Below are 13,891 nucleotides of genomic sequence, written 5' to 3'. Positions count from 1 at the left end.
CCCATCAGTGGGGCCAGTCATCACACATTTATTACCTATCCTGTGGATAGGTGATGGATAACAATAAGCAGACATCTTTAAAATGAATAATTGACAGTGCGCACAGGTCTTGAAAATGAATCTAAGGTAAACTAGATGATGACACTAAGCAGATGTTGGTCTTGTTTAAATTTGAATCAAACACCCTAGTGCTGCAAGCCAGGGGTGCTAACTCTGGGTTGAATTGTTTATTATATCGCCTTAGACTATGTAGGTACCAGAAGTACACATCTTTGTCCATTCTGGAGCAGATGGAGTTGGTGACTGCAGCACAGCTACCATTGAAGTGAATGGAATCATCTCTGCAGTAAGCAGCTCCATCTCCTACACAATGGACAGAAATGTGCAGTTCCTGTGTCCACTTCAGCCATCAGAGCTACTCCGAAACAGCTGATCAGCAGAAGTGAGGAGTATCGGACCCTCACCAATCAGATACTGATAGCCTGATGGCTTATCCTGAGGATAGGCTATCAATATAAAAAAGAATGGACAAGCATTTTAAAGCCTATAAGACAGTGATGGCTAACCGCTGGCACTCCAGCTGTGGTGAAACTATGAGTCCCAGCATGTTCCATTCAATTCTATGGAGTTCTGAGAACAGCCAAGCAAGTGTGTATGCTGGGAGTTGTAGTTTACCACAGCTGAAAAAAAAATTCTAAAAGTTTTTTTTCTGGTTTTTATTGTGCTATTTATTTCTCTTTTGGTGTATTTTTGAGTCCCGGTTACTTGAATGAGATGAGGCTGCAATGTTTAGTAGACAACTTAGTAGACAGCTAGCAGGCAGACAGCCTCCATGTAAAAACCTGGATCTCTAGAACGAGGGGAGAGAATTGCGCAATTAAAGCATTCTCTGTGATCACTGAACTGAATAGAAAGTCTAGGGGCCCATCTCGCTCCCATCTCGTGCAGCGAGGAGAGAGAGCACTCTAAGCGGGCACTTCTCTCCGCTCATTCTAGAGATTGTGGGGGTCTCAGCACTCAGACCCCCCACCGATATAAATTTTTGATATGTCTCTATAAAATATCATAAGTTTACTGAAAGTACAGTGACCTTTTAAGGAAAGCATAATATACAGTACAATACATTGGATAATGGTTTGCATCTTATTCTGTTCTCTTTTCTTTCTAATCATAGGAAACCATGAAGAACAGCAGAAGGAAGGAGGAATAGTCTCAAAGAACTTTACCAAGAAGATTCAGTAAGTACTTGTGACTGCTGATCACAGCTGCTGACCTCTGACTCCTATCATCTAGAAAATGCCAGCAGCGATCACTATCTCTCTGCGGTTATTTAAAGCTATAGTCACAATTTCTGGTGACAGTCTAGTGACAGCTTAAAAGCTGTGGACATGTAAAATTTGTCAAAAGGGAGTGATTCTGCAAATATAAATAGTCTATGCTACATAATTGCCTTACATAGAAGCATAGGTTGACATTTGACTCACTAAAGGTACCCTAGATCCATGCTTTAATCCACATGAGAAAGGTTCAAATTCCAAAATGAGTAGTGCATTTTTTCATTTTGATATATACTCTCAATATGCTTCAGAAAAGATTTAAAGGTATAATCCCTGTCATCAGATCTGAGAAGTAGTAAATCGCATGCACCAGGCTGAGCCGAAAGTAGCCATGGACTCTATTAATAATACAGGAATCAGGAGGGAAGCTGTGCCTGCAGACAGATGTTTGGTAGCATGGCAGCTATGATAGTCACAGTCATAAGGTTTACAAAGTACATACAACCTATACTAGTTTTTCATAAGATGTTCTTGCAGCAATGATACAGTATCAATAAAGTTGCAATGAATCTGCATGAAAGTCATTTGACAATAGCTTGTGCTCCAAAAATGACGGCAGCCCCAGTCAAAGAGTGAGATAAAAATTGAGCAGTAAGGACATAAGGATGGCTATAGAAATGATGGGAGCAGTATCTCAAAGAGGAGCATAATCATACTGTACATCGCCGAGGATGTTCACATAGCATCTGCTGCAGGTAGAATTTGGCGTGGACTCCGTACCGTGGCTGCTCAGAAACCTTATCCATGGTTTGATCTTTCACCACATGCAAGGGTTTATGGTTTGTGGTGTTGTAGAGGCATTTTTTGGGTCCGTAGCATTTTTTTTGAAACACAACATGACCTGTGCAATGTATCTTTTACCATGGGCTTCTCTATAGGTCCTGAAAAGCACCTGCAAAAATGCACGTACATAATATAAAATGCCACAAAAAGCACTTGCAGCGCAAAAGTTCTTAGAAATGCTTGTGTGTATGAGCCCTTGGAGCAATATTTCTCAACTCCAGTCCTCACATGACCCAACAAGTCAAGGATTTCGTTTTATATTTCGTCTGCCACATGTACCGTAGCTGAGGTAGCAGTGGCCACCTGATTTTGCAGGTCATACCTTCGTTTTACCTACAAAAGCGTTCAGCCATTGGCTGCTGTGGGACGGGTTGGGTTCGGTCACAGGTGGCAGCTGGAGCATGTAAAACTAGCCTTGGAGGGGTTGTCTCACTTCAGCAAATGGCATTTATCATGTAGAGAAAGTTAATACAAGGCACTTAATTTATTGTGATTGTCCATATTGCCTCCCTTGCTGGCTGAATTCATTTTTCATCAAGTTATACACTGCTCATTTCCAGAGGCTACGGCCACTGTTGAGGCGCAGATACGAGGTGGCTGGGACGGGATCTACTGCGCTTTCAGGGCTCAGGCCACCAGAGAGGCCGGCGCTTTCTACTATTTTGTGCAAGCACGGCCACTGCTGCTGGATTGCAGGGTGGTTGTAACCCCTGGTTAGGAGAAGTGTATAATGTGATGGAAAAATGAATCAAGCCAGCAAAGGAGGCAATATGGACAATCACAATATATTATTAAGTGTATTAACTCTGTCTACATAATAAATGCCATTTGCTGAAATGAGACAACCCCTTTAAGCTACTTTCACACAGTCAGTATTTGACATTAGTATTTGTCAGCCAAAAGCAGGAGTGGAACCAAGAGAGAAAAAGTATAATGGAAAGATTTGTACCTATTCTGTATTTTGAACCTGTTTTGAAATACTAATGTGAAACACTGACGGTGTGAAAGTGGGCTTTGTGATGTGCAGGTGAAATAACGATTGTCATGAGTTCTCTATATGGATATCCTTGAGGTTAGGAACACACATGATGGCTGATGTGTGGTCGAGATGTGGCAGCGATGTGCAGGCCGTAGCAGGTTTTTAGTAGATCATTACAAATTTGCAATCAGTTGTTTATTGTAATAACCTGTGGTTTTACAGGTTAATCTGAAAAAACGTATGGCCATTGACCAGGGGAGCACCTAGCAAAAACTGAAACGGTGCCCCAACCCAGCAACGCCAATTTCTTAACCTAACTCCTTCCCTCTAGCCCTACTGTTAAAGACATACTTGGAAAACATTACATACAAAGCTACAAAACATACAGGGTAATACAGCACCATATAGTATGCCCACTGTGCTTCCAAATATTATACTGCAGAAACAGATAATCCCCCTTCTGCTGCCCCCCTCTTGCCCCTACCTGGTGCTGCCTGAGGCAATCGCCTCACCTCAATGCTGGTGCACCCCTGTCATTGACAATAAGCAACCAATAAACAATTAGAGATCTGTTAAAAAATCATTGTGGCTTTCAGGTCCAGCAGTTTTTGCCAGCATGACAGACAGGTCTCAACTTCACATTCCTACCATAAATCATGATCTGTTGGGTGTACCTGGTGTGGAGTTGAGAAACAAGTATTTTCCTTTGGCAACACTCCCTATTCTGTCTTCCAACAGCACAGATTGACTGGTATACTAGTATGGAACTGTATTGTAGGGTGTCGTATTGCTTTAATATTAATATCCATATTTTAAAGTACATGCCACTATGCAACCCATTAGTTATGAGGGTGAAACCAAACAATGTCCACATGATGAGGCTGAACTAAAAGCACAGGACAACAAGAAACTCAGGCAGTGCAGTGGTGTGCAAACTAAAGTTTTGGAGCTTCTTCTCTGGATTATGATATCAGACTGGACTGGTTGTAATAACTGTAATCCTGACATGTTAGTAACATAATTGGATGATAGCTAAATCAATGTAAATGGTAAAAACAAAATGAAGAAGAAAAAATATCATATATATTTTGATGTCACTCGCACACCTTTTGGATAGCTGTACCAGGATCAGTATAGAAAAGCAAAAAGTGAGGCCCAATGGAACTAGACCAGTGCCCAAATATAAAAATGTAAATAGTCAGCACACCGAAAAATTAGTAAAATCAAATAAAGTGTTTGTTCACCCATGTAGACGCGACTGTTCGGCTCAATACTAGAAAAAGGCTCTAGTACTGAGCCGAAATGTCACGTCAACAAGGGTGAATAAACACTTTATTTGTTTTTACTAATTTTTGAGTGTGCTGACTATTTACATTTTCGATGTTATATTAGTTATATATTTGTTGTTATGCACTGAACCGTATGTGGTATTGCAGCTAATTGTACAGTTCTTTGGGTTGGTAGCCTCAAACTTATCAATTAGTGCTTTTTCATAAGATTTTCCTTTGTTAGTAGCCTCAAACTATTCAATCAGTGCTTTTCATAATAAGAGATACCTTTGGTGGTAGCCTCAAACTATTCAATCAATGCTTTTTCATACTAAGGTTTTTATTTATTGCTTTGCCTGCATCCCCACAGAATGCTGTCTGGAAAAGAGACATGCAAGCTAGTCTCTTTTTCCCCAAAAAATGAAAACCAGGTATCTCATACCAGGAGCCCAGCTCTTTCTGAAGGAATATTGTAAGCCAGTCAACTTTCCTCTGGGTTTCTGGGGAAAACATAGGACAATTAGCACATCATACATCTGCTGGCATCAGATAGGTTTAGAAAAAAATATTTGAATATCTTTCCCAGAAACCCGGATAGGCATTGCTGGGCGTACAATACTCTAAACATGTATTATGCATACTAGGTGCTCTCCGTAATGAGAAAGAATATCCCCCAGACAATGCATATAGGCACTCTCTCTCTTTTTATAAAGAAATGTTACAACCACTCTTTAAGACCCAACTGATGGCTTATTAATATGGCTATATAATTTGCATTGTTTAGTTCTGAACAGTTTAGCATCCCCTTAGACAAGGTGGAGGGCTTCTAGTCGTATAGGCTCTTCTTCTATATATGCTGCTGCAAAGCCTGTGCCTAAAAGTCCTTGTATGGATGAAAATTTTTCGGCACATAGAATTGGATGCTTGCCATGAATGCTGCTGATTCCTGTCTTCAGCTTGCAGAAACTTTAAAAAACGTCACGCCATGCACTTGTGAACGTTGTCCAAACTCTGCAGATTAAACAGAAAGTTACAATGAGGTGTAAGGCAAACACTTTGTCAGCTTATTTATACACAGCGTGCTGGAATTGTCTGTTCCTGCAGTTTATTGCCGACTGCTCAGGTGACGCAGGGCTTTTATCCTACAGTTTAATAAGCCATGATCTAGCCATGTACTGCTAATAAAATTCTCTATCCAGAACATACTAGAAATAGTCTGCCAGGGACCTGGTGAAGGTTGTTTGGGTCTTTTATAGTATTTTAGTTTTCTTTTTTTCTCTTTTTACTGTAACATTTTCTGTCAACAAAACCAGGCAGAAGGCAATTATAGCTTCGTAGCAGTAATGATCCAGGCGCCCAATGCTGAGAATTTCCAGAGACTGTTATTTGGACTTGTCCCTGGATGATATACCAGGCTGATTATACAAACAGGAGCTCGGGCTTTGATTAGTGACAGAAAAGGATTATGAAGATCTGCAAAAACAGGTTAAGGAGGCAGTGAGGTCAGAGCAAGGCAGGCAAATAACAACTTTCTCTCTCCGTGTAAAGATTAGATCCATTAATAAGGGCGTGAAGGGCGTGGTGAGATTTAGAGAGATTGTATTTCATCTCTTCAGCCAAAGCTCCATGGTGATTCTACAAGGGATTACATGACGTGAACCACTTAAAGACCAGGCAATTTACCGCATTCCTGACCGGTGAATTTGCAGTATTTTAGCACATACGTCTTTGAAAGCCATAACTTTTTTACATCATATAAATTATTTTTGCACCTTTTTTCTGTGATATATGGGGCTTTTTTATGTCATTTTTACATTAGTATTTTTTTGCTTTTATTTTTTATAACCAAAAAAATGTAAGAATAAAGTCTGTTTAATTTTTCGTTTTGTTTTATAGCACAACGTACAAATAAAATCTGCTGTCCCCTCTCATGGTCATTTGACCTATGGGATATGTGGGTCATGGTTGCCGGGGGTGGGGCTAGAAGCTGAAGTGTGGCTTTTTTTTTTTTTTTTTTTTTTACTTTATTTTCTTTACACTTTTATATATATATATTTTTTTTTAAACTTTTTGCCCCCTTAAGGTCATACAAGACTCTTGGGGGACATTTCAATTTTTTTGTTTTGTTTGCCGATTTCTCCTGTCACTGCGTCTGATATAGTAGCACCAGTCACAGGGAGGTTAAAGCCCCCCAGAGAGGTTGTGCACATGACCGCTTGGATTTAAGGCTCATGCACACAATCGTGTGCTGGATGGGTCAGTGCCCGTGCATTGCGGACCGCAATTTACGGTCCACAGCACAGGCACCGACCATGTGCCCACTGTCTTCGGACTTGGACCCATTGAATGGGGTCCATGATCGGCAAAGCAAAAAAGTAGTGCATGCACTACTTTTTTTGCGGTGCAGAGGCACAGACACAAAGCCCACTCCATAGTGCTTCCGTGGGCTTCCGATCTGTACCTCCGTTCCACACCGCACTGTATTATCGGGATTGCGGACCTATTCAACTGTTTGCGGACCACAATACGGACAACGTGCATGAGCCCTTGCCGCTTCCTGATCTGTATACACTGTGCTCATTGAGTGCTGTTTATGCAGCAATCAGGAAGGCAGGGTCTGTAAAAACCCATCCCTGCTTTCTCTAAGGGGAGCCATGCTGTCACTGACAGTGACCTCCCTGCTCCCACAGCTGCAGTCTATGTGAGGACATTTTAAAAAGTCCATACAGAGATGCTTGCGGACCACTGGGCTGTATATATTTAATGGGTGGTCGGCAAGTGGTAGAAAATTAGAGCTACGATCACAGCAGCATTTGGTAGCTTTCATTCAGTTTAGTAATATACTGACTTTAAAAGGAAGTATAGTACATTAAAAGCAATACTTATGGGTTTAAAATTCTGCACTGGTTAATTTCTTAATATATCTTTAAAGTTGTCAGAGCTCCGTTTTTCTAATACAGAGCCCCATAACACCTTGATAAAAATATAATTAAAACGTAGCATTCTGGCCTGCAGCTGTATACTGTTGTATTACTGAGTTCAATGTATAACAGTATACCATAAAGTCTTAAGCTCCCCCTAGTGGTGGCGACAAGTAGCCAGCATGTTATATTAATCAGTGCAGAAATTTTAACCTATTAGGTTGAACTACTGTAGTACATTTGAGACAATAGACTTGAGAATATTACTCTGGTAATGTTGGTTCTTTTATTATGAGGCTGATTAAGCATTTTTGGACTTTTTGAAGTAGACATTTCTGCACTCTTTATGTTTCTGGGTTGTGTCAGCTATACATGAACAGCATACATCCAGTTTAAATCAAGCAGGAGCTTAGTCTACTGTCACATGCTGTACAAGTAATAATACAGGGCGCAATGGATATATGTATTTTTCTATGTGTACCAAGCTACCAGGCTGTAGTAGTAGGTTCCTTGTCACCAAATGTTGATTAGCTTTGACAGATACATTTGGATAGCAAAAGAAAACACTATCAGCCATTCAGTTACTTAAAGGGTTTGACCACTTTCTGGTTACTATTGACCAATGTATTTGTGAGATGATTATATGGCACTTACTAATATAGTCATTGGTAAAATTCTGCGCTATTTTCAATATTTCATAAGATATGCCCCCTTGTTTACAAAGTATTTTGTACTGTCCACGCATATGTCCTGTCCATAAGATAGCTTCTGATGTAGAGTCATGTGACCAGGCAAATCACCTCCATGTAATGTCTCCTCCATTCAAACACACTGCGCCTGCCTTCTGCACTTGTTCTGTTGTGATTTTAGAGCAGGTGTAGTGTGTTTGAAAGGAGGAGACGTCACATGGAGGTGACTTGTCTGGTCACATGACCTTCCATCAGCAGCCATTTTATGGACAGGACCTCTATGTGGACGGCACAAAAGATTTTGTGTACAAGGAAGCATACCATATAAAATGGTGCAGAATCTTAACAAAGGTTATGTTAGTGAGTGCCATATAATCATCTCACAAACACTTTGGTCAACAATAACCAGAAAGTGGACAACCCCTTTAAGTTTTCGTTGTACTGAATTCAGTATACATTTTGTCTTATCGTTGGCCTAAAATGAATGCTCATGAATATGGGGTTAAAAGAGCTCTGTTATAACTGTGTTGGTGTCCAAAACATTACTTACATTTTGACCAGATTAATGCAATTCCATTTTTGCAAAAAGCTGGGCAGTTTCAACAAAATAATAATAATTCATCTTGGTTTGTAAGCAGCTGCACTGATTTCTGTTTGGTTGAGATGACACAGTCCAGTGTCACGAACGGCTGAAACTCTGCCCAATGGCTGCACAATTCTACCACAAACTTATGCGGTCACTGGCCACCGCAGGTGAGCGTTGGACTGATAAAAACCTAACAATTGTGAGCGCGTAATAGAAGCACATGGTAGTAAATAATTGATGTAATCATGAAAAATTAGTTACAAAGCTGATTCATGGGTATCATCTAATTGTCCGTCTGCTTCCAACTTGCTCCCCAAGCCAGGACTGCACACTACACACTGCACATAGCCGGACAAAAACTGTGAACAGTGGTTTCTGTCCAGCCAATTCTCACATTTTGCTGGATTGCAGTCAGATCTCCTCCGGACCCCATTATAGTTAATGGGGCCAGCAGGCATTCTGGAAGCATCCGGCAGTGCTGGATCCGGAGAACTCCGACAGGTTGTTCTCTGCTGGAACAGCCTGCCAGAATTGGTGCCACAGATATGAAACCAGCCTAACCTCTCCAGACAGGTCTGTTTTTGTAACTCCTTGTGTCCCCTTGTAATAACTATTCTGTCTCTATGTTGTGCCATTTCTCTATTATTCCTGCTAGAAGTTTATGAATAAATTGCCAGCGGTCTGTAATAAAAATCCATCTGGGTGTTACCAGTTGGAGGTCTGCTCATGCTGACAATAGACAATCAGTCAGGGACAAACCCTCAACTGGTAACACCCGTTTCTACTTCACTGCAGACTGTTAGCAATTTATTAATAAACTTTAGTAGGAATACTGGAGGGGTGGCACAACAGAGACATATCATAGAATTATTGAGCTATTAGCAGAGCTCATAGGTCTTCTTTACATGGAATGTGTCACCAATTTTTTTTTCTGCTAGTCAAAAACAGATAGTGATAAGTATTCCGATAGATATATATTTTTTTAAAATCTATTTCCTGAACATAATAGGATAAATGAGCGAGCACTCGTACACTTGGCAACCAAATTGACATATGCAGAAAATATTTATTGAATCCCCATAAAATACAAGTTATAAAAATTATAAGAACAATGTAGCAATAATATACAACATTACAATCACATATATTATGGTAGATATAATCGATACTATATTCGATAAAAATATATTCGATAAATTGAATGGTAGAAAGTTCAATAGTAAAATATTCGATAAATTGAATGGTAGAAAATTCAATGTTGAAATATTCGATAGAATATTCGATACCACTCAATAGTGTCGATAAATTCAATAATATATATCACACCAAAAACTTCAAGTATATGCTGTTGTTTGGGAAAGAGGGGGTATTATCTTCTAGCGCTCTATCCCAATTTGAGAAACTGAATGTCACTGAAAATGTTGTAGGTGTATTCACTGGGAACATGATTATGTGGGTGGCCATCTTGGCTGAGCTGTTCTTAACAGCATTTAGAGAGATGCTTTACAGCAGCCACCATGGGCCATGGACACAACGGACAGGAAGGGACCTTATTGACTCCTGTGGTATAGGTTTCTAGGCATGCTCTGTAACCTGGGCAGAGGTCATAAGCTATACATACAGGTGCTATTCATAATTCTAATCATGCCTGTAATGACAATGAGGTGACTGCTGAAAAGTTACGTATACAAACCAAGAAGTGGTGCCTATTATTAAGCTTAATGGTCAGGGTGAAAACTGTTGAATTTTAAGATTCTTTAGAATATTTTAATGGAAAATTAAAAATAACATCCCAAAAAATGAATTCAAAATATGTTACTGGTGGAGACATAACCAGCTTTTCCCGACTTCTGCATTTACTTTGTGCTGAGCTGATGTCTGATTAGTCATTGCTCGATCTGACATTTCTCCCATATTGCTAAAGCAAGTGTCCTGAAGCATAAAATGGCACCATCACCTATCAATGCGGTGACTTAATGACATATTCTGTCTACTTCAGATGTGTAATGTTATTATGTGATTACCATTATATTAAAAATAATTGTGAGAATAAGAGCGAAAGCTGTCATCTACATATCAGCACCACTCCCAAATGTTCTATTCATCACATTTTCCTGCAATACAATTGATGGAGAGAAACTAGTTAGCACATCCACCCAAATTCTACTACTCCACCAGGTTGGTTATTTTACATTCTTGATATGAGTAGGATAAGATAAGCAGTGTATCATACCTCCCAACTTTGTAAACAAATAAAGATGGACACATTGTGCGGTGCACGGCAATTTTTTTCCCCACAATAGGCTACACCTCTAACTTCGCCCAAAACATAACTATACACCTAATCCCACCCAGTCCTCTTAATGCCCCACATAGTAATTATTCCCCCTTCATGCCACCGCACAGTATTTATGCCCACATTGTGTCTTCACAGAATTATGCCCAGCTGTGCCCCCAATAATACGGCCAGCTGTGACCCATAGTAATATGCCCAGCTGTGCCCCCAGTAATATACCCAGCTGTGCCCCCTTGTAATATGCCCACATTGTGCCCCCAGTAATATGCCCACACTGTGCCCCCAGTAATATGCCCACACTGTGCTCAAGTAATATGCCCACATTGTGCCCCACAGTAATATGCCCACATTGTGCCCCGCAGTAATATGCCCACATTGTGTCCCCCTCAGAAAGTAAAGAAAATAAACACCACATACTTACCTTCTTCCTAAGAGCAGCAGCAGCAGCAGGACATCGGCTGCTCTAGTCTGTGGAGGAGGCGGAGCCGAGGCTGACTGCTAACCGGCTCTGACCCCACACAGACCAGAGGAGTGGAGAGCCATCAGTGGGAGGGATGATGAAGCAGGGAGCTGATGCCGACTCTCTGCTTCATCATAATACAGGCAACTGTCTTTGCTTCCTATGGAAGCAGAGACAGCTGCCAGAAAGCGAGACCAGGACAGTGGGACGGCCACTGTGATCCAGGACTGTCCCGCTGGATTCAGGACATTTGGGAGGTATGGTGTAGAATTACTTATGGATGTTGCCATAAAGCCTTTGTGACCTTCATTTTTACAAAAAGAATTTCAATTTTAATAAACATTGTACCAAACCCTTTAAATTAAAGAGGACCTGTCACCATGAGAATGCAGTACAATCTGCAGGCAGCATGTTATAGAGCAGGAGGAGCAGAGCAGATAAATTTTTTAGTTTTGGGAAAAGATTCAGTATATCTTTCATCTTATTCATCTATCTTTTCATTTTGAGCTTAGAAGTCATATGGGAACTGCTAATCAGTGATCGACAGCTACAGCTGTATACGCACTTATAGATATAGCTGTCAATCACTGGTAGGACCACCCACATGACTCCTAAGCTCTATACCTATACCTTTCCCAAAAAACTATATATCAATCTGCTCATCTCCTCCTGTTCTATACCATCCTGCCTGCAGGAAAAAGAACAGCAAATGTCCACCTATAACAGTGTTGGCGAACCTATGGCACAGGTGCCAGAGGTGGCACTCAGAGCCCTCTCTGTGGGCACCCACACCATGGAAAAAGTCTATGGTGTACCAATATGCCTTAGACTTTTCCTGCCATTCATCAGTGCAGGGCACACTATGAACAGCACAGGCAGCGCATTGAATGTAGGCAGGCTATTATAGCTAAATGATAAAGTACATGGAAGATATACTATATTGGACTGTTGTATTCAGGGTAAATTGCCGGGGTGGCACTTTACGATAAATAAGTGGGTTTTGGGTTACAGTTTGGGCACTCGGTCTTAAAAAGGTTCACCATCACTGACCTATAACAACATTTTGGCTTTTTGTAACCTAAAAGGTCCACTTTCTCTCTTTTCTCTTTTAAAGCCAACTCTTAGAGTAGGCTGCACTGTGGCAAGAAAGTGGCATAATAATTGCCAATGGTGCCGCAGTGCGACCTGCTGTAACTGTAACCAGACTTGGTTGATTTTGTGTCATAGGTCGCAAGCAACTTTCACTCCATTGATTTTAAGGTAAATCACTAGAGTTGAACGGATACCTGGATGTTCGGTTTCGGCAGGTTCGGCCAAACTTGAAAAAAAAGTTCGGGTTCGGGACCCGAACTTGACCCAAACTTGAACCCGAACCCCATTGAAGTCAATGGGGACCTGAACTTTTGAGCACTAAAATGGCTGTAAAATAGCCCTGGAAAGAGCTAGAGGGCTGAAAAAGGCAGCAAAATGTGCTTAAGAGCATGGCAAATGCTCTGCAAACAAATGTGGATAGGGAAATGAATAAAAAAAAAACATAAAAGACCTTAAAAAAATAAAAATTAGGAATGATGTAGGAGGAAGAGGTTGAGGAGGCGGTGAATGGGTGGATGTGGCCGTGTAGGCTCACGTGGCGGTCTAGGTGGAAGCGGCGGCGAAGGAGGAATAGGTAGCCAACAAAGAAGTGTGTTATTTAGCATTTTTACATAGGGGTATCCCCCAAAATATTGGGACATATGAAAGAAAAAAAGGAATAAGTGCACTTGAGTACAAGTATGGATGGTTGAGGCTGTTAGAACTGTCTATTCTGCACAAGGTACAGACAAGTCTTGTGGGATCCAAGCCTGGTTCATTTTAATGAACGTGAGCTTGTCCACGTTGGCTGCGGATAGGCGGCTGCGTCTGTCTGTAATGACGCCTTCTGCCATGCTAAATACACGTTCAGAGAGTACACTGACTGCAGGGCAGGCCAGCACCTCCAAGGCATACAGGGAAAGCTCTGGCCATGTGGACAATTTGGAGACCCAGAAGTTGAATGGGGCAGAACCATCAGTCAGTACGTGTAGGCGTGTGCACAGGTACTGTTCCACCATGTTGTTCAAATGCTGCCTCCTGCTAACACGCTCCATATCAGCAGTTGGGGCTGGTTGTTACGGCGAGGTGACAAAGCTTTTCCACATGTCGGCCATGCTAACCCTGCCTTCTGAGGTGCTGGCGCTGACACAGCTGCGTTGGCAACCTCTTCCTCCTCCCCTGCCTTCGCCTCGTGCTTCCACTTGTCCCCCGGCGTCAGTCGGGAATGCTCTCAGGAGAGCGTCTACCAGCGTGCGCCTGTAGTCGCGTATCTTCCGATTACGCTCCAGTGAGGGAATTAAGGACGGCACATTGTCTTTGTAATAGAGATCCAGCAGGGTGGCAACCCAGTAGTCAGCACACGTTAAAATGTGGGCAACTCTGCTGTCGTTGCGCAGGCACTGCAGCATGTAGTCGCTCATGTGTGTCAGGCTGCCCAGAGGTAAGGACAAGCTGTCCTCTGTGGGAGGCGTATCGTCTGCGTCCTCCGTATCCCCCCAGC

The 13,891-nt window shown here is 41.6% G+C and overlaps 1 protein-coding gene across 1 annotated transcript in view; it reads left to right on the top strand.

The window, feature by feature from the left end:
- HSPB8 (heat shock protein family B (small) member 8) overlaps window positions 1-13,891 on the top strand; it is an 84,361-nt gene that overhangs the window by 24,133 nt on the left and 46,337 nt on the right. Inside the window, exon 2 of the mRNA XM_040416016.1 lies at window positions 1,175-1,238. Coding sequence (XP_040271950.1) covers window positions 1,175-1,238 — 64 coding nt within the window. The remainder of the gene's footprint in view (window positions 1-1,174; window positions 1,239-13,891) is intronic.

Source organism: Bufo bufo, chromosome 2 (assembly GCF_905171765.1).
Source record: "Bufo bufo chromosome 2, aBufBuf1.1, whole genome shotgun sequence".
NCBI lineage: Eukaryota > Metazoa > Chordata > Amphibia > Anura > Bufonidae > Bufo > Bufo bufo.
This window is presented reverse-complemented; position numbering and strand designations above follow the sequence as displayed.